Source organism: Capronia epimyces, assembly GCF_000585565.1.
Source record: "Capronia epimyces CBS 606.96 chromosome Unknown aczIQ-supercont1.7, whole genome shotgun sequence".
NCBI lineage: Eukaryota > Fungi > Ascomycota > Eurotiomycetes > Chaetothyriales > Herpotrichiellaceae > Capronia > Capronia epimyces.
The window spans coordinates 1076005-1099225 of record NW_006912910.1 but is presented as its reverse complement, the minus strand read 5'-3'; the positions used below and the strand labels follow the sequence as shown (position 1 = coordinate 1099225).

At 53.8% G+C, this 23221-nt stretch overlaps 8 protein-coding genes across 8 annotated transcripts; 2 read left to right on the top strand and 6 right to left on the bottom strand.

Annotated features, from left to right (window-relative positions):
• Positions 1–23: 23 nt before the first annotated feature.
• Positions 24–783, top strand: A1O3_08194 (peptidyl-prolyl cis-trans isomerase pin4; the record flags this gene model as incomplete). The annotated part of the gene is made up of 4 exons (XM_007738293.1): positions 24–173; positions 246–348; positions 431–526; positions 725–783. The coding sequence occupies 4 exons, from the start codon at positions 24–26 to the stop codon at positions 781–783; spliced, it is 408 nt and encodes a 135-aa protein (XP_007736483.1).
• A 24-nt stretch (positions 784–807) lies between these two features.
• A1O3_08193 (uncharacterized protein) lies at positions 808–1971 on the bottom strand (the record flags this gene model as incomplete). The annotated part of the gene is made up of 1 exon (XM_007738292.1): positions 808–1971. One exon carries the CDS (start codon positions 1969–1971, stop codon positions 808–810), a length of 1164 nt encoding a protein of 387 aa, XP_007736482.1.
• A 2243-nt stretch (positions 1972–4214) lies between these two features.
• Positions 4215–4619, top strand: A1O3_08192 (uncharacterized protein; the record flags this gene model as incomplete). Its single annotated transcript, XM_007738291.1, has 1 exon — positions 4215–4619. The coding sequence occupies one exon, from the start codon at positions 4215–4217 to the stop codon at positions 4617–4619; it is 405 nt and encodes a 134-aa protein (XP_007736481.1).
• Positions 4620–5989: 1370 nt separating this feature from the next.
• On the bottom strand, positions 5990–7571 carry A1O3_08191 (uncharacterized protein; the record flags this gene model as incomplete). Its single annotated transcript, XM_007738290.1, has 3 exons — positions 5990–6850; positions 6902–7368; positions 7421–7571. 3 exons carry the CDS (start codon positions 7569–7571, stop codon positions 5990–5992), a joined length of 1479 nt encoding a protein of 492 aa, XP_007736480.1.
• Positions 7572–10403: 2832 nt separating this feature from the next.
• On the bottom strand, positions 10404–11726 carry A1O3_08190 (uncharacterized protein; the record flags this gene model as incomplete). Its single annotated transcript, XM_007738289.1, has 1 exon — positions 10404–11726. The coding sequence occupies one exon, from the start codon at positions 11724–11726 to the stop codon at positions 10404–10406; it is 1323 nt and encodes a 440-aa protein (XP_007736479.1).
• A 1515-nt stretch (positions 11727–13241) lies between these two features.
• A1O3_08189 (uncharacterized protein) lies at positions 13242–15122 on the bottom strand (the record flags this gene model as incomplete). The annotated part of the gene is made up of 1 exon (XM_007738288.1): positions 13242–15122. One exon carries the CDS (start codon positions 15120–15122, stop codon positions 13242–13244), a length of 1881 nt encoding a protein of 626 aa, XP_007736478.1.
• An 873-nt stretch (positions 15123–15995) lies between these two features.
• Positions 15996–18475, bottom strand: A1O3_08188 (uncharacterized protein; the record flags this gene model as incomplete). Its single annotated transcript, XM_007738287.1, has 6 exons — positions 15996–16361; positions 16470–17169; positions 17218–18143; positions 18194–18300; positions 18353–18380; positions 18443–18475. 6 exons carry the CDS (start codon positions 18473–18475, stop codon positions 15996–15998), a joined length of 2160 nt encoding a protein of 719 aa, XP_007736477.1.
• Positions 18476–19934: 1459 nt separating this feature from the next.
• A1O3_08187 (uncharacterized protein) lies at positions 19935–22877 on the bottom strand (the record flags this gene model as incomplete). Its single annotated transcript, XM_007738286.1, has 2 exons — positions 19935–21613; positions 21680–22877. 2 exons carry the CDS (start codon positions 22875–22877, stop codon positions 19935–19937), a joined length of 2877 nt encoding a protein of 958 aa, XP_007736476.1.
• Positions 22878–23221: the final 344 nt, after the last annotated feature.

The window sequence follows — 23221 nt, the reverse complement described above, 5'->3', positions numbered from 1 at the left end:
GAAGTCCAAGGACAGCAACCTATATGGCCCCCAAGAACAAGGATCCAGGGAAAGCTGATAAGGGCAGAGTCAAGGGCAAGGGCAAGGGCAGTAACGATGATGGCTCAGCTGGCTCAGCTGGCGGAAGCGGTAAGCTGAAAGCGGCTCAGTCAATCAATGTCAGACACATCCTCGTAGGTGCCTCACCCTGTGGTCTTCGCTCCCCTCCCCGGGCGCCACCCGTCTAATATACCGTCTCAACTCAGTGCGAGAAGTTCTCGAAGAAAGAAGAGGCTCTGGCCAAATTGCGTGCTGGTGCGAAATTCGATGACGTGGCAAGGGAATTTTCAGAGGACAAGGCCAGACAAGGTACGGATACTACTATTAGACCAACCTACTCATCACCGGGTGACTCCGCCAGATGATCTGACTGAGCTGTTATCCTTGTTAGGCGGGTCTTTGGGCTGGAAGGTCCGGGGCAGTTTGCATGGAGACTTTGAGAAAGTGGCCTACGACTTGGAACCGAGCACCACAGCCAATCCAAAATGTGAGTTTCTTATCTTCATTATTACAAGGACCGTGGGCAGGATATACCTGCGCAAAGGGACTGGACGCGAAATGAGTGATCCAACACTTTTGAACGCGAAAAGATAACAGAGCCATTTTGAACGAAATGTGCTGTCCACAAAGCCGCAACAGAGAGAAAAAAAGACCGTAATCCAACCACTAGCTAATCGCTGGACAGATACTGAAGTAAAAACAAGTCATGGCTACCACATCATCATGGTCGAAGGAAGAAAATAAGGGGTCGTAATAGACCAGAAGAGTTCAGTGAATGAGTGGACTGGCCATGGTGACATCTGCGAGCACATCCAAGGCAATATGGTCAAGTGGGTGTTTTCTTTTTCGGGGAGAACCGTCCACAGGGAGAACCATGACATTGATCACCGGTTCTTTGCCGGATTCAACCTTTGGGGGAGTGCGACCGGGTCTCAAAACACCCGGGTCAGAGTTCGCATAGCTGGGCGGACTTGGTTCATGATGGGGAGATGTGGTGCGAGCAGCATGATGGAGACCGGCCGGTGCGTGGTCAGAGAAGGCCTTCTGACCGTGTCGTTCTGCAAGATCGAGGTTCAGGAATCCGCTTGATCTGGGCTCTTCCTGTGCGGTGGGCTGGCGTTGGGATGTGTTGAGAGATGTGGGCCGTGGTAGTTCCACGAGGTTGAGAATGCCACTGGAGCGAGGTTCTTCTGCTTCTGGAAGAACTGGGGCGAGGCTGTTGGGTGACAATGCCCTTGAAGAAGGGGTGTGGACGGATCTTTCGTCCACGCTTGAAGATACTCGTCTCATGGTATCAGGTGAAGTATGGCCATTCTGTGTTGGTTCCTCTGGCGCTTGGGTACGGAGGCCCAGTCGCCTTCTTTTCGCACGCCCGCCTTCCAATTCCTCCAGCCTTTTCTCCGTGGAGATGGCGGCGTCGTCAGCGGCAACAACACGGTCTCTCAAACGGAGCTGTTCATCGTAGTTGCTTTCAACCTTGTCCTCGATGTCATGGAGCTTCTTAAACATCTCCTTCTCACTTTGGTAGAAGCGTGCTAGGGCTTCACGCAAGATCCGAACCTCTCTCTCCCACATCTGCCGTTCTCTCTGAAGGGCAGTTTCTCGATTTCCACGTTCATTCTGGATGGTTTCCTCCAAACGCTTGATCTTGTCACCCTGCTTTTCTAGGATGGTATCAAGGGTTTGTTTCTTATCGATGGTGGTGTCGTGGACGTGATAGCATGCTTGGTGGCCGCAATCACAAATGTTTCCAGGGGCGCTTCGGTTGTGATGGAAGGACTGACATGAGCACTGTTGATTTGGTGTAGAAGGATGCGATGGATATCGACATTCGCCAGTAGGAAGAGGGCGTGCACTTTCGGATGTCAAACGGAGAGGACGATGCTCGTGAGCAAAGGTGGCGGGAAGCGACAACGAGTTGGGGGCAAACATCGAGGCCTCGGTGGGGTACAAAAACCCTCAAAGACGGCTCCCGTTTAGAAAGATGGATTGGTGTCGGCGGCGCATGAAAGATGCCCGCACAACAGAAGTGTAGAGGGAGAGTTCCGCCCTCCCTGACGAGAGAGGGTGATATCCACCAAATATGGTTATTTCCTTGCGTATGCCCAATTGTATGGAAATGATGTTTGACTGCGAGCCGTCAGACGCCCGTTATCGCTTTGACCTCTGCCTGTGACAGGTCAAGTTACGGTGAGTGCTGGCAGAGATGCAGCCTGTCGAGACAGAATGTTACCAAGGCGCAAAGCTCTTTCTCAAAGAACTCCAGCAGAACGTGTACCACAAGTACGTGCTCATTGTAGCTGGATCAATGTCAATGGGCAGGAGCGAAGAAGCCTCGCGGCGAGAGACTGGAGGAAATGCTCGTCGAGGGAGTATCGGTGGCCCAGGAGCAGGTTATCAGGTCGGTGGACTGTTTGATCGAGAGTGAAGAGGTTTCGTTATCTGCGCAGATGCTCGGTTCAAAAAGGGACTAAGGCCGGCACAACCGTGTCAGGGAGACATGTGCCGGCGAGAGCACGGGCAAATGGACCTGCTTGGGATGGGTCAGCTCGAATCAGAGCGAGAAAGACAATCGGGTGAACAGGATGTGCAGGAAGGACGACATGGATCGGAAGAAGGTTAGGCTGTGCTAGAGGCTAGCTTCCAACGCTGCCCGACATGGCAGACTGCTGGAGGATGAAAGAGTTGATAAGGCTAGTGAGGCTGCGGACCGGAACAGTTACGTGGGATTCCACCGACAAGGTTGCCAAAAGGAAGATCAAGAGCGCACCCCACTCAACCTCACCTCCAGAGTCCAGAGAGGGATGCTGAAGTACTGTTTGGTTGTAGGGCGCTTGCAGAAGCACAAGAGTCGTGCGAGGAACGAGGGGGCTGTGGACGGTGGACGGTGGGTTGGTGGAGGTGACAGCGCTCAGGGTGTGTGGGAGGGAAGATGTGTACGGCAGACAGCGTAGTAAGTGTAGCCGTTAATTACTATTACTACTAGGTTAGTAGGTAGGTAGGTACAGTAGTACGTAGGTAGACCGAGGAGACGACACACCGCAGGTTGCGATTACACACGCCCAGACAACAGCGGTTACGAGTGGGGTTCTAGTGCAGAGCGTAGAGTCGTAGACTCCTACCTAAGGCATAGGCTAGGTACTCTGGACTAGACACATCCACCGTCAGTAGCCCCGGCACAGTCCTGGATGCCGGTATCGAGGACCCTGCTGAATGAGCCCTGCAGGCAATCACCCATCCTCGCTCCATGGTCATTTTAAATGCCTCAGGCCCCAGGGACGCATGCTGGTGGATGCGGTGGTGGTGGTGGGTGTATGCCGTGGTGCAATAGCCCTTGGCCTGGATCTGCTTAGATCCTGGGAGCTGACGGAACCGGGAGCAGACTCCTGTCCGCCGCCCGGTTGCGCTGCTGTTGGAACAGGGCCATACTAGGCCATCCCCATGTCGATAGGCTGCACGCCATCCCCCGGAAGATGCCACCATCGCCACCAAAATGACCTCAAGTCTTTTCCGGGATGCCTGTCCGCTATTAGCCTATCTGTCAAATGCATCTCTGGGCTTGCGATGCCACAGCTGCAGCTCGCCAATGACCAGCGACAGATAGTCGGTCGTCAGGGATCAAGTATGTATATTAAATCTTTATCAACAACACTCTGAACAGCGTCGAGGTCGCAGGAGTCAGAGCATAGTACGGGTACTGCAAGATGCCCTACATGTTCGGCCTCGGAAAAGTGCATCTGACACTGCTTGCAGCCCACCGGACAGGACTCGCTCGCTCGCTCACGTGCCCTCACGGCTTAATCATCACAAGTCCGGGAGCCCGGCTTCGGCTGCGCCAAACACTGACCATTGCGTGGCAAAGTACGGATAGAGAAGCTTCTCATAACTACTACTGACCTTGCACGGGATACACAGATATTCAATCTTTAGCAACATCCTCACTGTACGGATACTTCCCACTGTGATTCCTATTGAAAATAACACCGACCAAATCCTGTTCCAACAGCGTCATTCGAGGCCAACCACCGATCAAGGTTTTGCTTCGTCCTCCAAACCCCGCAGTCGCCCACTGATAAGCCAAAGCGGCCACTATTGCTGTGTACTTCCGGCGCAGATCACAATTCATCTGTACCAGGTGACGGTGACCTGTACAGCGCACTCTCCCTTCTGAAGCCATGTCCAACGACAATAACAAGTACCAACCTCCGCCCGGTCCGCCGCCCACGTACCCTCCGCAAGCCCACCACGACGCCGGCCCATACTACCCGCCGAATGGTAACAACGAGACTCGCGGGCCCATTCCCAACTCGTACGGACCACCGCAAGATCCCAACGGCTATTACCAAGCACAACCGCCGCAGGGCTGGAATCAAGGGGGACCGCCGGGAGGCCCCTGGCCTCCGCAAGGACAACAGCCATATGGATACTATGGACCGCCTCAGCAAGGCATGTATTACCAACCGGGACCTCCGGTAGGATACTACGACGACAGGAGAGGTGGTTCGGGTGCTGGAGAAGGGTGTTGCGCTGCACTGCTCGCCTCATTGGCATGCTGTTGTTGTCTCGAGTTGTTGTTTTGAAATATACTTCAAACAACGAAAATCCCCAACGAATCATCCCGCGTCCAATGGAAGGTTTGTCATTGTGATATCGTTGTCGCAGGAGGATCTTGGATCCGTCTTACAGCCTTCCTCTCCCCCCACCCTGCTTTCGGTTTGATTCAGCTCCACGTACCATGTACTGCGCTTCGATGTCGACATAATACTCTTGTCAGGAGCTTCAAGATTTGCATTGCCTTTATGCGCCCACGCCATCAACAAATCTGACGTTGTCATTGAATAATGTACGTGTTTCCTCCTGGAATTCTATTCCCCCATTTTCTTATCCTTCAATTTCCAGTGGTTTTTCACTGTCTTGTCTTTGTCACTCCTGACTTGCCCAGCACGGCCTGACTCAGGCTTCACCCGTTCAAACGCTTTGGCTCCAGGTCGCCTGGACTGGAGAAGCTAGATGAGTCAACCCCGAGAACCCATGTTGCTGCATGAATCAACACCGGCACGACCTGAGTCTCTACTCTAACGAGCTTTTCTGCGCATCGTTACTTGCTGTTCTCACCGAATCTAAGCTGGAGAAGACAAGATTGCAAGTCCCATTGCATTACAAGCAGGCGTCTCGGACGTCTTGACACCCATTCAACCCACCAACCGCCAGTTGTTGCATTCCCGCCCTCGTCGAGCGTCGCTCCCAGCCACCGCAATGACCCGACCAGCTGCGGCTGGACCATGCCGTCCAATATTTTACCTGCTCCTGACAAATCTACTACTCTGCTTTCCAGTCGCCGCAAAGCATGCAACATACCCAACCATGCGAGTCCGTCAGGAGCCTACAGATCCTACGTCGGTCTGCTCGTTCGAGTCTTGGAACAACCAGCCCGAATTCTGGCTGTTTACATTTAGCATAGTTCTGGCTCTCATTGGCATTCAGATCGCCATCTGGTCGATTCGGATCGTGGCGGGGAAACGCAGGGCGCGGATCAAGACCACGTGTGAAAGATGTCGCTGCCAGCTGCGCGTGTAACGCTGAGTTGGACATAAGGGCGCTTCATCTCGGACACTGCCTCTGGTGTGTCAAGTGGGGCTGAGTTGGATAGTCCCAGTCTGATATGCGACATTGAGTTTAATCCACTACAATCAGGAAGTGAGTCCGACCAGATTCTTTGCACATTGTGAGGAAGCGGTGGCGAGATATTGGCAAGGCGGCTACTAAAGGAATCCATGCGTTTCAGTTTCAACGCTCCCATTCATAGGCAACCATCACATGTGGTGGTCGAATTGGTCTGTGTACCTATACAAGCATTACAGGCAATCAATCCTTATCAGCTGGCACCGTCCGTCCCCGTACTCTGATGAAGAAAGTACATCCATGTCAGCCCAATGTGCACTCGCGTTTCTCACTTTTTCACCATCAGAACTGCATCCGGATACACTTTCTGCACTTCAGAGGTCATTTTTGGTACAGGTTTCGCATCTCTCCCGGCATACAGGCTAATGACGGTAGCCAGTGCGAGGCGAGACTCTTGTGCAACGGGCGTCCAGTGACCACTTCGAGGTAGTATCGTCACTTCACTGTCTTTGCCAAGATAGTCTCCTAACCCATCCAAGCAGATCGGCCTTGAACACGCCAGGTCTTTCTCCCCCCAGAGGACGTAGGTGGGTGCCTTCAAACTGCCCTTGACCGGATCTGCGAACAACGAGGTCGAGATTGATGATCGACGACGGCTGAGAGAACTGGAGTGTGACGCCATTTCATCGAACGGGTACAAGTCCGCAAGCGCTTCCAAGGACTTTGTCCAAGGCCTCCATCCAACTCCGTCACGGTAATAGCCAGTCATATTCCAGAATGCTTCTTTGGGAGACTTCGCTCGCTCGAGGACAGTAGGGCCATATGTATCACCATTTCTGTCATCAGGATTAGATATCCTTGATGTTTTGCACTCCTCGGGGCCCGGGCCGAAAGACGCCGCCATGCACTCCTGAACACGACGCTCATTCGATCCTCTACCGTAAGCAGCCCGATAGGCTCCTCTAACGAAGGAGTAGTTCCCGGCGACTCCCATGTACTTGACAAAGAATGGAGGCAAGTTAAATATGAAGATGTAGCCCATCAAGAATATCTGCCACAATAATGGTCTGAGGGTATTCACAGATTTCGAGAGACATCCGAGATTGCGTCTTGGGGAGTGCTTGAACTGCTTGAATATCTTCGAGGCCGAGTTCAGAAGGCGGTCTTTGTTGGCAAAGGCATGTTCAACCTATCGAGATATTAGCTTAGTTCAATTGCACGGTAGAGCGCGGATATCGACTAGACTCACGTGTGGAGCGTTGGAAAGGATGAACCGATCTGCTAGACACGATGCATCAACTGCAAGCCGAAATCCAAGTACGCATCCCCAATCGTGGCCAACAATGAACGTGTTGGCCGAGTCAGGAACCTCTGTAGAAATGTACTTCTCGCGCATAGCGACCACAAATTCCGTGAGAGCTTCCAGCACCTCGGTGCCGTATCTCTTGAAGCTATCACTCCCTCCATATCCGGGCAAATCGACGTAGACACAGGTAGCTTCGAGGGATAGCATAGCCGGCTCTTTCATGAGATGCCTCCACATCATTGAACTGTCAGGAAAGCCATGCAGAAACACAATCAAGTTATCTGACGAGGCACCCTCTCGATTGCTGATATAGTGCAGCTTTAGGTTGTTGCGCAACGTGTAGAAGAAGTGTCTGAAGCCGGGAAGTGGTGCTTTGGAGAGATTCCAGAACTGATCTCGAGCTACCGAGCGAGCAGGTCAGCAATGTCTCGTTTCTATCCGTGGTGGACAGACCAATGGCATATTGGAGTTTGTCCTGCTCCGAGTCTTTCTTGAAGAAGGCACCGGTTTTGATGAACAGGCCCAGATACAGAAGCCAATTCAGCACCCCAAATGTATAGAAGGACACGATTTTGAGAATCTGGCGGAAGAAGCTCGAAGCCATCACGGTCGTCGACAATGTCGAATCTGAGCAGGGGAGGTAGTAGGAGGTCAGGTTGTCAAGTCATCTGGTATTCAGAAGGAACCGTTTGCCTGCTAGGAGCCCGCCCGGTAGGTCTGCCCAGTAGGAAGGTGATGTGAACGTCTCAGTGAGATGCGGTCATTGGCAACAGAAGGGTAGAGACGGTGTGCCGGAGAGGGCAGGTCAGATTTTGCGGGGGGTTGGCATGAACAACAGTTGCATGCCAGTGGAGGTCAGTTCAAGGAAAAGCAGAAGGAGACAGATGGAGGAGTAAAGAGCATTCGATAGAAAACCGTTCGGGCCAAGAATGAGGTACAGTATTCAGTTGAAGTGACGGCGATACGGGTAAGCAATACTAGTAATTCTAGTAATAGGTCAAGGCCAGGCAGAGACACAACAACTACTAATAGGTGAATCAGGTCTTGCACCGGTGGGGAATGAATAGCATGATCAGCTCGTGCTGCTGTGCGTGCAGTCAGTCAGTCAGCGAGACAGGTGTTGCGGTGGAAGTGGAAGGGATTGATTGACGAAGCGGCAGATGGTGGAGGCTGGATTCTACTACTACTACTTGTTGGAGAACTTCTGCTCATCCTTTCCTCCCACATTTCCAATGCCTAGATCCCTGCACTTCATCTGTTTTCCGTCTCGCAGTCCCTCTGCCTGCCGATCCAGAACATCTTCCAGTTTCTGCTTGCCACTTGTTCTCCTTCACCGCCCTACCGAATGCCGTCCGCCTGACGATCATTCCTCCCTCCCTCCTCCCTCGCAGCTAAACGGGCTGCTCTCCCCCTCAATCGTGGAAGATCTCCCTGTGGTCACACGGACGTGCTGAAAGGTCAAAACATGGCGCCACCCATGCTCACATGGTGTTGGCCAGCTGATGTGTCGCGGATGGAAATACGCCTGTCAACGCGGCAACCAGGATGCTAGACTCCCCCTGCTGCTATTTGACCTGGAGCAACGTCTTTCGTGGGCTTCCTCCTGGCGCGAACTCTTCTGAGGACGCAAAGAGCCAATATCATCAAGAGCAATCCCCAAGCAGCCACACAAACAGCAGTGAGCACCCAAGGGATATTGGCGGATGGCAGTGTGCTCCGTTGGTCCTTCCGACCGCTGGAACGGTCGCCCGGCTGGCCGTCCCCATATACCCAACTCGAACCAGACCTCGTTTGGAGCACCGACATGACAGTTGTACGTGTGCTGCTAGGCTGGCCACATTCAGCACTCTATTGTGCACTCACTCTTGTCGCGTACACTCTTAGGCAGGAGTACAACTAATGCTTGTTGCCAGCATCAACGGAACGTGCGTGTCGCGCTGTTGATGGCGAGTCGATGCAGAGGCAGAGGCGGGTTTGCTTTCTGATTTCACCTTTGGTAAATCGTTCTTTGCACTAGATGCCGTCCTTCCAGCTTGAGCAGATTACATGTTGATATCCTCCGTTTATAACCTTCTATGGCCCTATCGATTAGCTAATGGCAGTGTAGATGCTGGGTTCCACCACTCACCGTCTGACGCAGGCCAGCAAGGTGACTGCTTGCGATTAGGTCGGGACACGAGTTCACGAGTCACAGGATGCGGTGTGAATCGAGAGCAACGCGTGCTCTGTCATCAATTGATGCCCTGTATGAGAATGATCACACACCGTCCGCTCCCGCTGCGAAGCAACTAGTACAGTTCGTTACAAGGGATGGCCCCCTTATTTCCAACCAACAGTGGTAAGTGGTAAGTGGTAAGTGGTAGTATAGGATGCTAAGTCACTGCAGCCTTGTGGTTTCGCCAAGCGTTTACCTTTGCCCGAGTGAAGCCAAAATACCAGTTAATATATTGAAGGACCGGATTTCCAGTCAACATCGACCAGCCTCGGCCTCTAGACATTCTACCATTCCAAACCACCACCGGGGTGGGGTAGTGGTATAAGCCCTGCACAACTGGTGTCCATGCCTCAGCAGAGAGCGGTTGGACTCGAAAACTGATGTTCGGAAGAACCTTGCTACCTAGGATTACAGAGTAACATTTGTATAGGTGGTGGTTTCGCTCCCTTGGACCTCAGTAGCCTAAACAGCTACTGGGCTTCAAGGAAAGTTTTTGTCTCTTGGGGAGAAGGGACTTTTTGGCCGAGATGTTTTTTGCTCTTCGAGGATTGGATTTTGGGTTTGTGTGTGTGCGGCCGGAAAAGGGTGAGGCAGAATTCCACCCTCACCGGGCACCGCATCAGCAAACTTAAATGGTATGCAGGAACAAGTCACAAGGCTTTCTCTTGGCTTGTTCTTGCTCAAGCAAACACCACATCGGGCCAGCGGCCGCCATCTCTGGCAATGGGAACGGCAATCCAATTAACCAACATCTAGACAGTCTTACAAGAACCAGAATCCTCATGCTCTAAAATATCTCGAGACAGGGAGGGAAGGTGGTCATCAGCGCCCATCGTCTACACTTCAGGTATGTCCTACTTCGGAACAGTACTCAGCCAACTGCCTAGGTGAGGACGAAGATTGATATATCCCTGCCGCTACCGGGATCAATCCTAGTGAGTTCTACAACCAACTCCGTTCGTGACAGCTCAGTCGCTCTCGACGCCAGAGATGCCGGAAGAACGACGGTACAGCTTTATTCTCGAGATGATTGCGCATGATCGTCCTCCATCACCCATCCTCCATCCATCTAGCACTACCCATGACGTCGGTAAAGGCTCCCATCACCTGTTTGGGCCGGGAGAAGGAACCTTAGCTAGCCTTGCACGGTTGGACCGTCTAGCAACTCCATCTATCAGCCGTCTGACTGGGTTCCCCCATGCTAAGCACGAGCTCTGCCCATTATGCCTCTATCATTTTCCGCGGCGGCCGCGGCGCCGTCGGTAGCATTTTGTCGTCGGACTTTTTCGATCCTCCAACTGGTCCTCTGCGAATGGTGTCCCTCACCTTGGGAGGGAAAGATGGACCCATCTCCCCGGGAAAGTCGAGAACGGCGGGCTTCATGTCTAGCCCGGGTTCCCTCGCCTTGCCCATCTCCCTGGGAAAATCGGAAACGGCGGGCCTCATGCCTCGCCCGGGTTCCCTCGCCTTGCCCATCTCCCTGGGAAGATCGGAAACGGCGGGCCTCATGCCTCGCCTATGGCCCATCGACATAGCGCCCGTGGCCAGGGCATCGATCCCCTTCGCTCCATCCCTGTCCCATCCGTATCGGATGTAGAGATGCCACAGGACCGCGGTGAGGAAGAATCCTAGGGATGCGAGGAAGAAGAAGATCGTGTTATCTGTGACCGGAACATGGCGACCATTTGCTACACCTGCTCCAGCGTCGCGCACGAAGATGCGAGTATGCTCCGCAAATGGAGCAGCGATGCTCGTGACCAGTTCAGGATCGTTGACGTTAACTTTCATGTTACCGGTGAAGTCAGGCTCAGTCTCGCTACTTCCGTCATGTCGGTCCAGGATAGAATGAGCGCGGACCTGGGTCGAGGAAGTAGTAGCTGCGAGCAAGCATGAGACCAAAACGACAGAAGGGATCCATGAGACGGAAAAAGGGAGTTGTTTGGTCCGCGGTGGTTCAGAGCAAAAGAGTTGTTCAGGACACGACTGCGACACCGGTCCAGCGAGACTGTTTTGTGCCTCTGGCGGCGGCGGGGCTCCACGGGGGTAGGGCTCATGAATGCCGCCATCTTCCGGCGCCAGCTTCAATGCGCCTGGAATCTGTGTGGTGCAGGGAGCTGGCAAAGGACAAGTCTGTCCCATACTGCGTCCGCTTCCACCGGGCTTGGGTTTCGGGCTTCCACTTGGACCGGCGCCACCAGTACCGCCGCTACCGCTACCGCTGCCACTTCCTGCAGCGAGTGAGAGTGGTGAGTAGGGCAGTCTGCACCGCATGGCCTCTTCGGGATCCGAAACCTCTAAGCGATCCTTTGGTTTCGGTTTCGGACTCCCACTTGGACCGGCGCCACCAGTACCGCCGCTACCGCTCCCGCTGCCACTGCCACTGCCACTTCCACTTCCACTTCCACTTCCACTTCCTGCAGCGAGTGAGAGTGGTGAGTACGGCTGGGCGCAAAGCATGACTTGTGCGAGTCCTGAACCTTCCGAGTTTTCTTTGCTGGGCGGCGTATCTGTGACGATGGCAAAGGTAGGAGCAGAAGGGGCCATGACCGGCTGGGGCGGCATTTGATCCCTTAAAATGAGTTGGTCGAGGATTTCTAGGTTCAGGTCTAGGTGCCGTCTGTCGCTAACACAGGTCAAGTCAGTCACCAGCTTCTTCTTCTTCTTCTGTCCGCCCACTTGTCTTCAGTCCAGTTCAGCTCAGCGGACCTTGGCTAGCTCGAAAAGGCCAGCACATGGGAGGGGGCTTGGTACCGTACCGGTTTAGTTGTTGGACAGCCTCGGCAGGTTTGAGATGGGATATGGAATATGGGATATGATATGGTTCTTGTTCAAGGCTTGAGTGGTATCGATATCGACATTGGTCAAGTTGACTCGAGGATAGGTAGGTAGGGAAACAAGAGACAAGAGACAAGAGACAAGAAACAAGAAAGAAGACTATTGGTATGGAGACGATGATCTGCTTCTGCTGATTGCTGAGACTCTCGATATTTATAGGAGATGATCTGATCCGGGCTGTCTGTGTTTGCTCTGGTCTGGTCACTTCCACCTCCTTCACCTTACATGTCACGCTTCACACTCCGTTTGTATCTTTCACAGCGCGTTGACAACGTTCGCTTCGTTTGTGTTTGGGTCTGGGTCTGGGTCTGGGTTTGCGTCTGGGTTTGCGTCTGGGTTTGCGTTTGCACGTCCGTCAAATCAATCATCAATCAACCATCCTAAGCGGCAACACAACTGCGTTCTCTATCCTCTCACCATGACCGTTCGATAGGGCTGGAGTTTGGAGTTTGGGGTTTGTTTGTCGCTTCTCACGATCCGGTCAGGTCCGGTCGGTCTTTTCTGACGAGGTTAGCCCTAGCCTCGCCTAGCATACTCGGTCAGTCTGAAGTTCACTCCGTGAGAGTTCACTCAGTGAGAAATTCACTCTATGAGAGTTCACTCCAGTTCACTCCAGTTCACCCCAGTCACTGGCAGTCATATCTATATCTATAGCTATATCTTGTCCGTCTTGTCCTGTCATGGTATCTCATTGTCTATTTCTATCAGTTCACATCACTGTACTGCCTTCTCTCACATCACTGGATCCGGGATCCGTCGTCCGTCGTCACCGTCCACCGTCCACCGTCGTTCGATACGATGCGAGGCGATGCGTGCACGACAACTAGCCAGGCAGGCAGCCAGGCAGGCAGGCAGGCAAACCCCTCGTGCCTAGTTCAGGCGGCCTAGCTTCCCAGAAATTCTATTCCTATTCTTATTCTTTTGTTTTTTTGTTTCTCTTCCTCCTCCTCCTCCTCCTCCTCCTCCATCTAGCTCGTGACCTCCCCCTTCTTCTGTCAAACTTAGGCATTCCCAGCCTTGCCCTTTAACCAGGAGGCAAGGCTGGTTTAGGCGTACTATACACTATATAGCCTGCGATCCGCCTGCGATCCTTTGACCTGCAATCCCCCTGCGATCCTTTGACCTGCGATCCCCCTGCGACCCTTTGACCTGCGATCCCCCTGCGACTCTTTGATAGAGGGGGAGAACATGGAACAAGGAACATTTCAACCTTTGACATCTTCATCACCCCCCACCGAATCCAAACAACTCTTCGAAAACATTCACTTCCACCCCTTCACTGATATGTTTCCCGAGAGAATCTCTCACGTCTCTTGCTAGACTTGACGGGCCGCAGAGGAACACTGTCACCTCCTGGTGGTGGTGGTGCTGCTGCTGATTCAGGGCCGTTTGGACTCGGCGCCGAACTGTATTGCCCAGGTCGACGCCACTGCCACTGCTACTGTAACTGCTATTGATCTTCTCCGTCACCGAGCTCACCGCCAATGCTGTGTCAATGACCGACTCGAGATCTGGCCGATGGCCCAGACGGTGGACTCTGATCCCCGCTTTCATCGGTCTAGATGGGGCGGGCGTCGCGTCTTCCAATGTGATATAGATGTCCAGATCAAGCCCGGGTTGGATATCACCGCGGTCTTGAGCTTGGTTTAGGATGGTTATGCCCCACTGCGCGGCGGCGAGAGTCTTGACCAGCCAGATCATCTTGGTTCTATTGTCATTGCCATTGCCACTGCCACTGCCACTGCCAGGCCTCGTCGTTGTCCTTTGCGAGGCCAGCAGAGCCATGTAGATCGGAAGTGTGTAGGTCACCCCAACACCACCTGCGATAAGCAAGATAGGGCCTCTACCGGTTCCGGTGTGCTGTCCCTTGAGCAGTCGGGGGATATACATCTCCGATTCCCCGTAGGGACCCTCAACCTGGAGTGCAAACTTGCTCGGGCGCTTATTTTGCTTCTGCGCCAACCCGCTGAGATACGACGTCTGCGGCCCGCCCGTGTTTCTGAGCACAAGCTGGACCTCCACCTCGGGCTGCGCAGCCTTTCCATCCTGGAGTTTCTCGTCCTCATCCTCAACTGCGTGATTGATAGGGTGGACATTCGCAATTGTGAATGGATTCTTGGGGCCCAATAGCCCCTCGTGACGGATATAGACATGTTGTCCAGCCTTGGCGTGCGCGAGGGGGCTCCATGCGCCGACGGTAAACCTGACACTGACCAGCTGTGAGCCGGTCGCGGCGACGGCCCCGTCGAGCAGTTCGCTGCGTGCAGAGACGGTTTCACTTCCCCGCTGCCGCAGGAGACCACCAAGGATCCAAAATACGGCCGCCTGCGCAACATAGACCCTCGTGTAGGGGACATGGAAGAACAGAAGCGGAAGCACCACGGCACTGAGCACGACGTGACTCCTGTAAAATACCGAATGATACAGTCTCCTCCGCACGGCAGGCAGAGCGAGAAGGGCCAGAGCGTTGAACACCCAGAAGGCACTAAGACCAAGCTGCACGTCAAGGTCTCGAACGCGCTTAGCCAACAAGCCCAATTTGACGAAAAATCCCAGGTACAGCACCGCGTGGGCGCCGAGGAGAACGTGGATCATGCGCCCGAAGAGGCGGTGGAACGCATTCAGCCGTTCATGCGTCAGCCCCGTCGCCAAGGTGATGGGCGACTGGGGCGATTTGAGAGCCAACAAGTAGTGCATCGGCAGTTGGGAGATGGCCACATGGCCGAACGATTTGGTCAGGTGCATGTAGTCGTTCCCCGTGGCCCGAAACACCAGGTATAGCAGCCAGCAGAAGTATCCGAGCCCTATCAGCTGGACGTGGAACGGACCGAATTCGCCCATGTAGGTGGTGTTTAGGACCCAATGTAGGCGGCGGAGGAGGACTTGCACTCGTGAAGGAGGCCGCTGGGACACATTTGGAGATAGGGACGCCTTGTCTGTGAGGAGAGAAGGATTGAGGCCCCGTCGCCGAAGCTGCCGGTATATCCATATGGTGACCAGCAGGATGATAGGCGCCAGCCATGCGTGAAAGCCCGCAAGGTCGAGTTGTGTGCGGCGCTCCTCGAGTTGAGCAGGGGTGAGGCTGACAAAGGTATAGTAGCTCATGTTTTCAGAATCAGAGAAACTTCTCGGTTCTCGGCTTGGAAAGATACATAGATTCAAAGCAGTGAAGGCGAACAGGAGGCGCCGCGCGGCACGTCACGTCAGCCTCCGGTTCTCTTTCGAACTACTCCGTACACCTGAGATCGAGGGTTGACCCGAGATAGGAATGCGTAGAACGCCAAACAGAACCTTGGTTTCTCTTTTCGCTGCAAAAGCGTCGTTTGCTACACATACTATCACACATACTAGGTCTGGTATTAGAATCCCCTATTACTATCCAAGATTGAAGGGACATAGAGAAGGAAAAGAGTGGCTTATGCCACGTGACTATGGGCTAGAGCCGGAAAGGCTTACATAATCGACGCCAAGCCAAGGCTGAACCCCTGCAACACTGAAAAGGAGGTCTGCGCGAAGCAGCAAAGAGACAGGCAATTACTAGTATATTGGACGATGCAACTGCAACACCAACATCTCGATTATCGTCTCATTTACCACTCCGTTGTCTTTCCAAAGTCTAGTTCATACGAATCGCCAGGCACCCGTCCTGAAGATGTAGGACAGCAATCAATTAGATCTCCTCGCGACCACATGAGATTATGCAACAAACCAGACAACAAGGCGCTTGCTATGCTATGCTATGCCAGTATTGTACAGGTTGGAACCAACAACACGTCGAGGCAGTGACAGGCGGTTTCAGAGCGCCAATGACCGCAGGTTCCGCACCTCAGTTCGAGCAACAAACGCGTTCAACAGTCGAACCCCCAAACGGCAATTAGATAGATTTTCTTTTTTGGAAATGCCATCAAACAGATGTCACCCCAAAAGTCATAGTCGTTCTCCACATAAATCAAGCTCACGATGTCTATGCCTCCATATTCAGGAGCTTGGAGCACTCACAGCTGAGGGGACTCCTGACCCCGACCCTATCTGCCCGGCCGACTTCTCCTCTTTGACAGGCTTGGAAGATGGATCGATTTGTTCAATGTCATTGTCAGTGTTTGATTTGACATCCTCTTGTCCTAACTCAAAGTGGGGAGCTTTTAGGATCGGTTTGGGGACTTTAGGAACTTTGATCGGCGATATCGATTGATTCGTCGCCTCGATGACTGCTTCTTTACTCTCGCTCTCTGGCATCTTTCTTTTCGGAGGTTCTTGTACTTCTTCTAAGTGCCGAGTCCCGGTGCTCGACAACAACACTTCGCTTTGGCGTCTTTGCAGTTCTTCAAGCTTCGTAACCGGGTTCTGTCTCCCACAGTATTGGCATCTCCACCAAAAAACGCCATGCAAATCATGCAACGGGGTGGGCAAAGCAGGGGACGCACGCTTGGAATGGGAAGAGGATCGACGCACCCATTCTTCTTGTGGCGGTACTCCGTCAGCCGCCGGTAGGTTTCCTCCTTCGTCTCGCTCCCCTCCCCAGAAGCTCGGTCGTCGGATCGGGGCTGGAGTCACAGGTAAGCTCGGCCGTTCGACTTCGGTGGGAAAATCGGTGATTCTCAAGCTGAATTGTCGTGGCTTCTCTGCTGGAGGAGAAGTAATATCTGACTCGCCCGGGGAACGCTGGGAAGGAGTATGATGCAAGACTTGTAACTTTCCTTTCCGCGCTTGACTAAACGCCTGCACGTATCGTTCAATTTCTGGCATGTCGTCCCAAGCATTGGTTCGTTGCTGGAATGATGCCCAGGGGTCTGAGGGCGGGGCCAGTGGAGTGAGAACGGTTTCTTCGGTGATGTCGGTCACGTCGGTGGTGTCAGTCGACGGCGATTGAGCTGCTACTTCTTCGGGAGGCGTCGGTTCGGGCGGAGGTGGTGGTCTGGGTGCCTGGGGCTTGGGGAACACCCGTGTGGGTTTGGGGGCTTTCGACTCCCAGGGGAATATTTGTTTCGGTTTGACCGGCTCGGGAGCCTTTTGAGGGACCTGATACCACATATCTCTGGGGGCTTCGGGGTACTGAGCGGGAGGCTGGAACAGTTGAGTATCGCTGGACATGTCGTAGATCCGGTTCGGGAAGTTCGCGGCTTCGGGTTTCGAATGGATGGGAGGCGGTTCTCTGTAAACTATAAGCACTTCCTATCTCACCGAGGGGCCAGTGGCTTACCGTGTAGGCTCCCAGCCTACATGAGGAGCTGAGAAGCGCCTTTGCTCGACCGTGGGTGTGGGAGCATCCCTATGGGGCAATTCCACCGAGACAGGTTGGTTCGACCCGGACTGAGAGACTTCTGTGTGCGGTGGGAGGGGGAGCTGTTCTTGGTGAGGAGGCGATGGTTGCTGGTGGGGGTTGGACCCAGATTCTTGACGCGACCAGTCGGCAATATAGAAAGGTTCTTCGCCACGTACATAATCCTGCACTTTTTTGGTAGACCTATATGTTCGACTGTCATGGTGTGTGATCGCCTTGGAGCCATCAGCAACATCGTCCCCTCGTTTTTCATGTCCACTGACCTTTGGCCGATAATGCTTGTCGAACACTGCCCACCACATTCCCAGCAGTTGGCCATAGGCGCCGGTGTTATGCTTGTTTTCTCTTCCCAAAGTCCAAGGCTTGTCCGGACCTATGAAATGGACTGCGGCAATAGTGCTGGAGAAGTGTCGGTAGGCAGGTTCATATTGATAATTACCACTTGGCGTACAATTGTACACGAAGCTCAACCTCTCCCAATCCCGGAAGTGCATGTTCAGCAGACCTTGATCGGCGCCGTCGAAACTGATCCCTCGCTGTGCTAACGCATGCAGCGCATAGTAGTCTGCCATATTGGGGTTGAGGACGAGCAAACCGCTGTTGAAACAGTCCGGCCAGCCAATGTCGGGGACGGCGGCGAACTGCGTGTCGAGATTCAGCAGCTCGTTCGGGGCTCTGAGTACCACCATATCCGCATCCAAGTAGACTATCCTCTTGTACCGTGTCTGCCTCCACAGCTCAATCTTTGTAAATGTGGATACGAGGTCGGGTCGACCCATGAGATAGAGGTTCGCCGGGTTCTGGTTGACGATCTGCTGGACGGGTACGATCTCGTCGTAGACAGTCTAGAGCAATCAGTGAACTGTCCCACGAGATGCGGAGCAGATGGGCAGACTCGGAGCTCAGTGACGGTGTCAGAGGATAGCTTGTCGAGAAGAACAAAAGCTACCAGAGGAGCCTTTGCACCTCTGTCTTTGAGGGAATGCCCCAAGACCATGGCGCCTGGTGTGATATCAGCGCTTGAACACACGCCCTGGCGACCGCGAGGACATACCTGGGAGATAGGCATCGTTCATGAGCAGCTGGACTTGGTGTCAGTGACGCAGCAGATGGGATGCGGGGAAGACACGGGGAGGGAACTCACCGTCGCGAAGACAGCTGCACCGACGGGCGCCATGGCGGCGGAGGCCAGCGACGGTCGTGAAGGAGAGACTCGGTGAGTATAATGAGGGTGCAGCCGGAAAGAATGAACATAACAATAGGGAAAACAATACAGTTAGCAATAGTAGTGGTAGTAGTAGTAGTTATACCCAGCCCAGGCCGGAGACTGGTCAAGATGTTGGAGCGGAGGAGGAAACAGCTGTCGAACTATGTACGGATCGTAGTATGCCAGTATGGAGACGGAGCCGGGCACGGTGCTGAGCTGCGCTCGCTCGCCCTGCTGCCGCCCGCCGACTTTGGTTCTGCCCCCCCGCACGAACCCGCGTTGTGCAGCTTCTTTTGCTGTTGAGGCCGTGGGAGCTGCGAGCTTCTTCCTTAGCTGCACAAAACACCCGACGGTGGGCCAAACAGACGAGCTGCCACCCCTGCGAGCCCTCCATCGCTACCTGCTAAACCTCAGGGATCCGCCTCCACCATCCCTTGTGACGTCGACCTTGGAGAGAGCAATCAATGATGGACGTGTCCACGAGATCACTGTGAATGCAGGCGGTGAAGCAAAATACAACACATTCTTACCCTCGGTCACCCTGTTCGTCTCCTCACAACCAGCCCTCCTGCACTCGATGCGGCTTGCCTTGCCGCCGCTGGCCAAGGATCTCGCGGGCAAAGAAGAGAAGGGAAGAGAAACAGAAACATGTGCTCCAGCTGCTGCTGCTAGTACTTACTAGGCAGTGGTACTTTACACCCGCCACGCGCCCATCCACCCTGCCAGCGATAAGCAAACCTGGCGTCCAATTTCAACATTCGCCCCGTTCTGCCCGTGGCTAAGCTGCGGCGGCTCTGCTCGGAGGTCCTAAAAGGCGTTGTCCTAGCCTTTTCCTGCATTTCTTGCTGGCTGTTCCATTTCGTTGCTGTGGCGCCCCGGCGTTTTAAAGCTTCCAGTCTCCAGCCGGCGCCTTTATTATGCACGAAACTAGAGACAATATCAGACCATTCTCGCACCACTTTTGAGTTTGGCCATCAACTTCCCGGTCGAATTTTCCGACCGCGCACTCTCTTGGGGGTAATGCTGCCGACCTTGAGGGCACGGATACTGCGCCCAGCGACCTGATTGCAGCCTAGAGGCGAAAGGATCTCTCGGTGAGATACAAATACTGGAGGAGCTTCTAGTGCAAGAATATTGAAGCAGCTCTGTGCCAGCGGGATACAGAATGAAAGCTGTCAATCGATTCCGCGACAGCGGGATCCATGGATGCTGATTTCGGCTGCTTCGGGCAATCTCATCACCCTTCAGATCCAGGATCTAGTGACACACTCTAAAAGTCCATATTGCCCAGCCTGCTATCAAATCTGTCCCGTCAAAAGCCAGTTGCTTACAAAGTACCGAGTATCCGCAGAGTATTCCGCTCTCCACAAGCTGGTTATTAAACAGGGGTATCTCTTTTCACACAATCGCAACCAAATCATCCAGCTTCTCATGCTAACAGTCTCTCAATATCCCTCAACGTGCCTGCACGCATCTCGTGCCGTTGTTTCTCTTTCCTCTCCCCAAACGCGTCGCTAGCGAGTTTTCTCTTCTGCGTCTGAATCTCTAAGACCTCATCTTCAATCGTGCCCTCGACTACCAGGCGGATCACTTTGCAGGCTCGGGTCTGTCCCAGCCGATGGACACGATCGACTGCTTGATCCTCAATCGCGGGCGCCCACCAAGAGTCCGCCAGTATGACTTGGTTGGCCGCAACAAGATTGAGTCCGACGGAGCAGACGGACAGAGAGGCGAGCATGATTTTGCATGAAGGGTCGGAGTTGAGAGAATCGATCGCGGCGTCTCGGCGCGCCGAGTTCATCTTGCCATCCAGTCGCGTGAAACTCAACCCCTGTTGAACAAGTTGTGTCTGCACCAGATCCAGAAAAGACGTCCACTGTGAGAACACCACCGTCTTGACCTCCGAATCAGCTTTTGACGCCTTGAGGACTTTGACGAGGGCCTCGATCTTGCTGCTCGTTGTATCAGAGTCGATCTCGAGATCTAGCTCGTCACCTTCCCCGATCCCAGCCGCGGGTTCAACGAGTTGGTCGTTGTTTGCCAATTGGGCACGGCACATGGGACATTTGTGCTGCCTCTCAATCACCCTCTCGATGCAGTCTCGACAGAACACGTGGGCGCAGGCCGTGATCACTGGACTTTTCAACGAGTCGAGGCAAACGCAGCAGTCCTCCTGGGAGTCAATCTGGAGCTGCAATACGTCCTGTAGAGCCCGGCGATTTGCAGGATTCATTACGTCCACCGCCACATCGCCCTCCACTAGCTCGAGCAATTTCTTGACTCTGTCCTCACCACACATCTTCCAATGGTTGCAAGTCTGGCGGAGTCGGAGAAGAACTTCCAGAAGGTGGGTCATGGTGTTGTCGCCCTTCTTTGCTTTTGCTGCCTCCACTAAACCCTTGGCCTCGCTCTTGAAAGCATCATATCGTTCTTGTTCATGAGGTAAGAATTTGATGGCGTACTTGTGGAAGGTGATCTCTGGAAGCTTGAGGTCGATGAATTTCATATCCTTCATCCGGCGAAGAGACAAGGTTGACATAAGGGCTTGTAGAAGTAAGCGAGCCCCATTCTCGCCGTTCTTAAGTGGCCGAATCAATGTGGAATTGAAGATCTCAAATTCCGTCAAGCCACCTGATAGACGCAAGAACTTGACATGCGAGTATAGATCCTTGAGATTGTTGACGATGGGCGTCCCGGTCAAGATCCATCGGGATTGCGCGACAAGTGTGCACGCAGCCTGGGACATTTTGGACTTGGGATTGCGGATCTGATGGCCCTCATCCAGTACGATCCGTCGCCAGGCCATAGAGAACAGGCCCCTCGCGGCCGGTGTCGACTTCGGTTTCGAGCTGCCATATGAAAACAACTCGCGTGTCATTGTCTGGTAGGTCGTGATGACAATGTCAAACTCTTTCAGTTGTCCTGGTGGTAGATCTGTGTTTCCTTGGCCGTGATAGATTAGGATTCGCGGTGCGTATTTGTTCTTCACATGAAGCGCTGCTTGCTGGCTCCAGTTGCTCATCACAGAGAGCGGTGCAATGATGAGTGTGGGCTGTCCGTTCTTATGCGGGTCGGCGACGATGAGGGAGATGATCTGGATGGTTTTGCCTTATAGAGAGTTCCAGTCAGCGACGTCCTAACTAAGACGCAAAAGTGTCTCCATGCACGACTTACCGAGTCCCATGTCATCGGCGAGTAGACCACCACTTGCAAGCTCTGGCGCCTTGCTGAAGGAGAAATTCGTGGCGATGTTGGTGTAGACGGTTCCCGCCTTCTTCCACATTTGCACAACATCATCGCGGTCCTTGGGCAGCTGTGGCGATTCGTGATCCAGCATCCATTTCAGGCCTTGTCTCTGATATGGTAGTAACACGGTGGCCAGCTGCCGTGGCTGCTCTGCCAAGGGCATTTTCTCCAGCACGTCCTCACCGGATCCGAGTTTGTTCACCACGTCCTGCACATCACGAGGGTTGAATGTGGCTGTCCCGTCGAGGAGTTGGTCCATGGTATCTGTCCACTGACTGCTCCCTATGCCAGGCGCCGTGTTCAGGTTGCTGTATCGGTTAGGACCTTCATGGTCAAATACAGCATTGCCCCGTTTCTGCATGGCCGCAGCAGCCTTTTCCCTAGCCTTTCTCTGCTTCTCCAGCTCCTGCATGCGTTTCTTTCGCTGCTTGTCCGCGCGCAAAAAGTCGCCTACCGGCAGCCGCAGGTCCTGCATCTGGCGGCAGAGCGCGGCACTGGCCACTGGGTCGCTCGTGCCAAACAATTTCAGACCGATGGGGCAGTCGTAGAACGTTTTAGGTCCCGTCAGCGCACCTTCGATCAGCAGCGAGCCAGCGTCCATCAGAGGCGCCAGCTTTGCAGCGACCTGGCGTCCAATGTGGCCGATTTGCTCGCGGAGGACGTTGTCGATCCGGATGGCATTGCTGTCGTAGGGGTTGCTTGGTTCGCGACGGACTCGCACATACTCGCCCACAGTTGCTCGGCCGTCGTAAAACCGACATCCGACAATTTTGGTGTTGAGAATCCCGTACAGTTGATAGTTCTCATACACGTCGTCGTCGAAATCCTGCGTCAGATCGATCTCTCGGGCAATGTCGGCCTCCTCGTCCTGAGTGGATGTCAGCCAGCCTTCGCGCTCTGTCTTGCCGTGTGTCGAAGTCGGCTGGCTGGAGCGGGCAAGTCCAGCGGCATAGTGTCCCTGTCCGGGCTGGCTAGACGAGGGTGGTGTTGGGAGAGACCCACGGGCCTGCGCGGTCGACAAGGACGAGTTTGATCGGGAGTACTTGGAGTGTGCCGGTCCGTTGGCATCATCATCGTCGCCGGTGAGATCGACTATCTCGACCGCCTTTCTTTTCGCCATGGGCATGTTGAAGAAGGCTTGTGATGGAGTTTCGATAGAATTAGACTTCTGGAGATGAGCTGGTGCAACCGGCTATACGAATGGCGAACAAAATAGTGCCGACTTATTAGAGCGCTATCATATTCACTCAGTTCCGCTGCCACTGGTGGATGGTGCCAAGAGCAGAGAAGCAAAGAGGGTGGACGTGTGGCCACAACGCGTCTCTTTGTCCTGACTGCCTGACGCGTGTGTGAAGTCGTGATGTTTCAAGTTGGTTACCGGCGGTCACCTGGAACACAAGCTACGCGGGCCAAGGTCCCAGTGTCAGACAGCAAAATATAACGCCAAATTAGCAAAAGCACTAAGGCCAA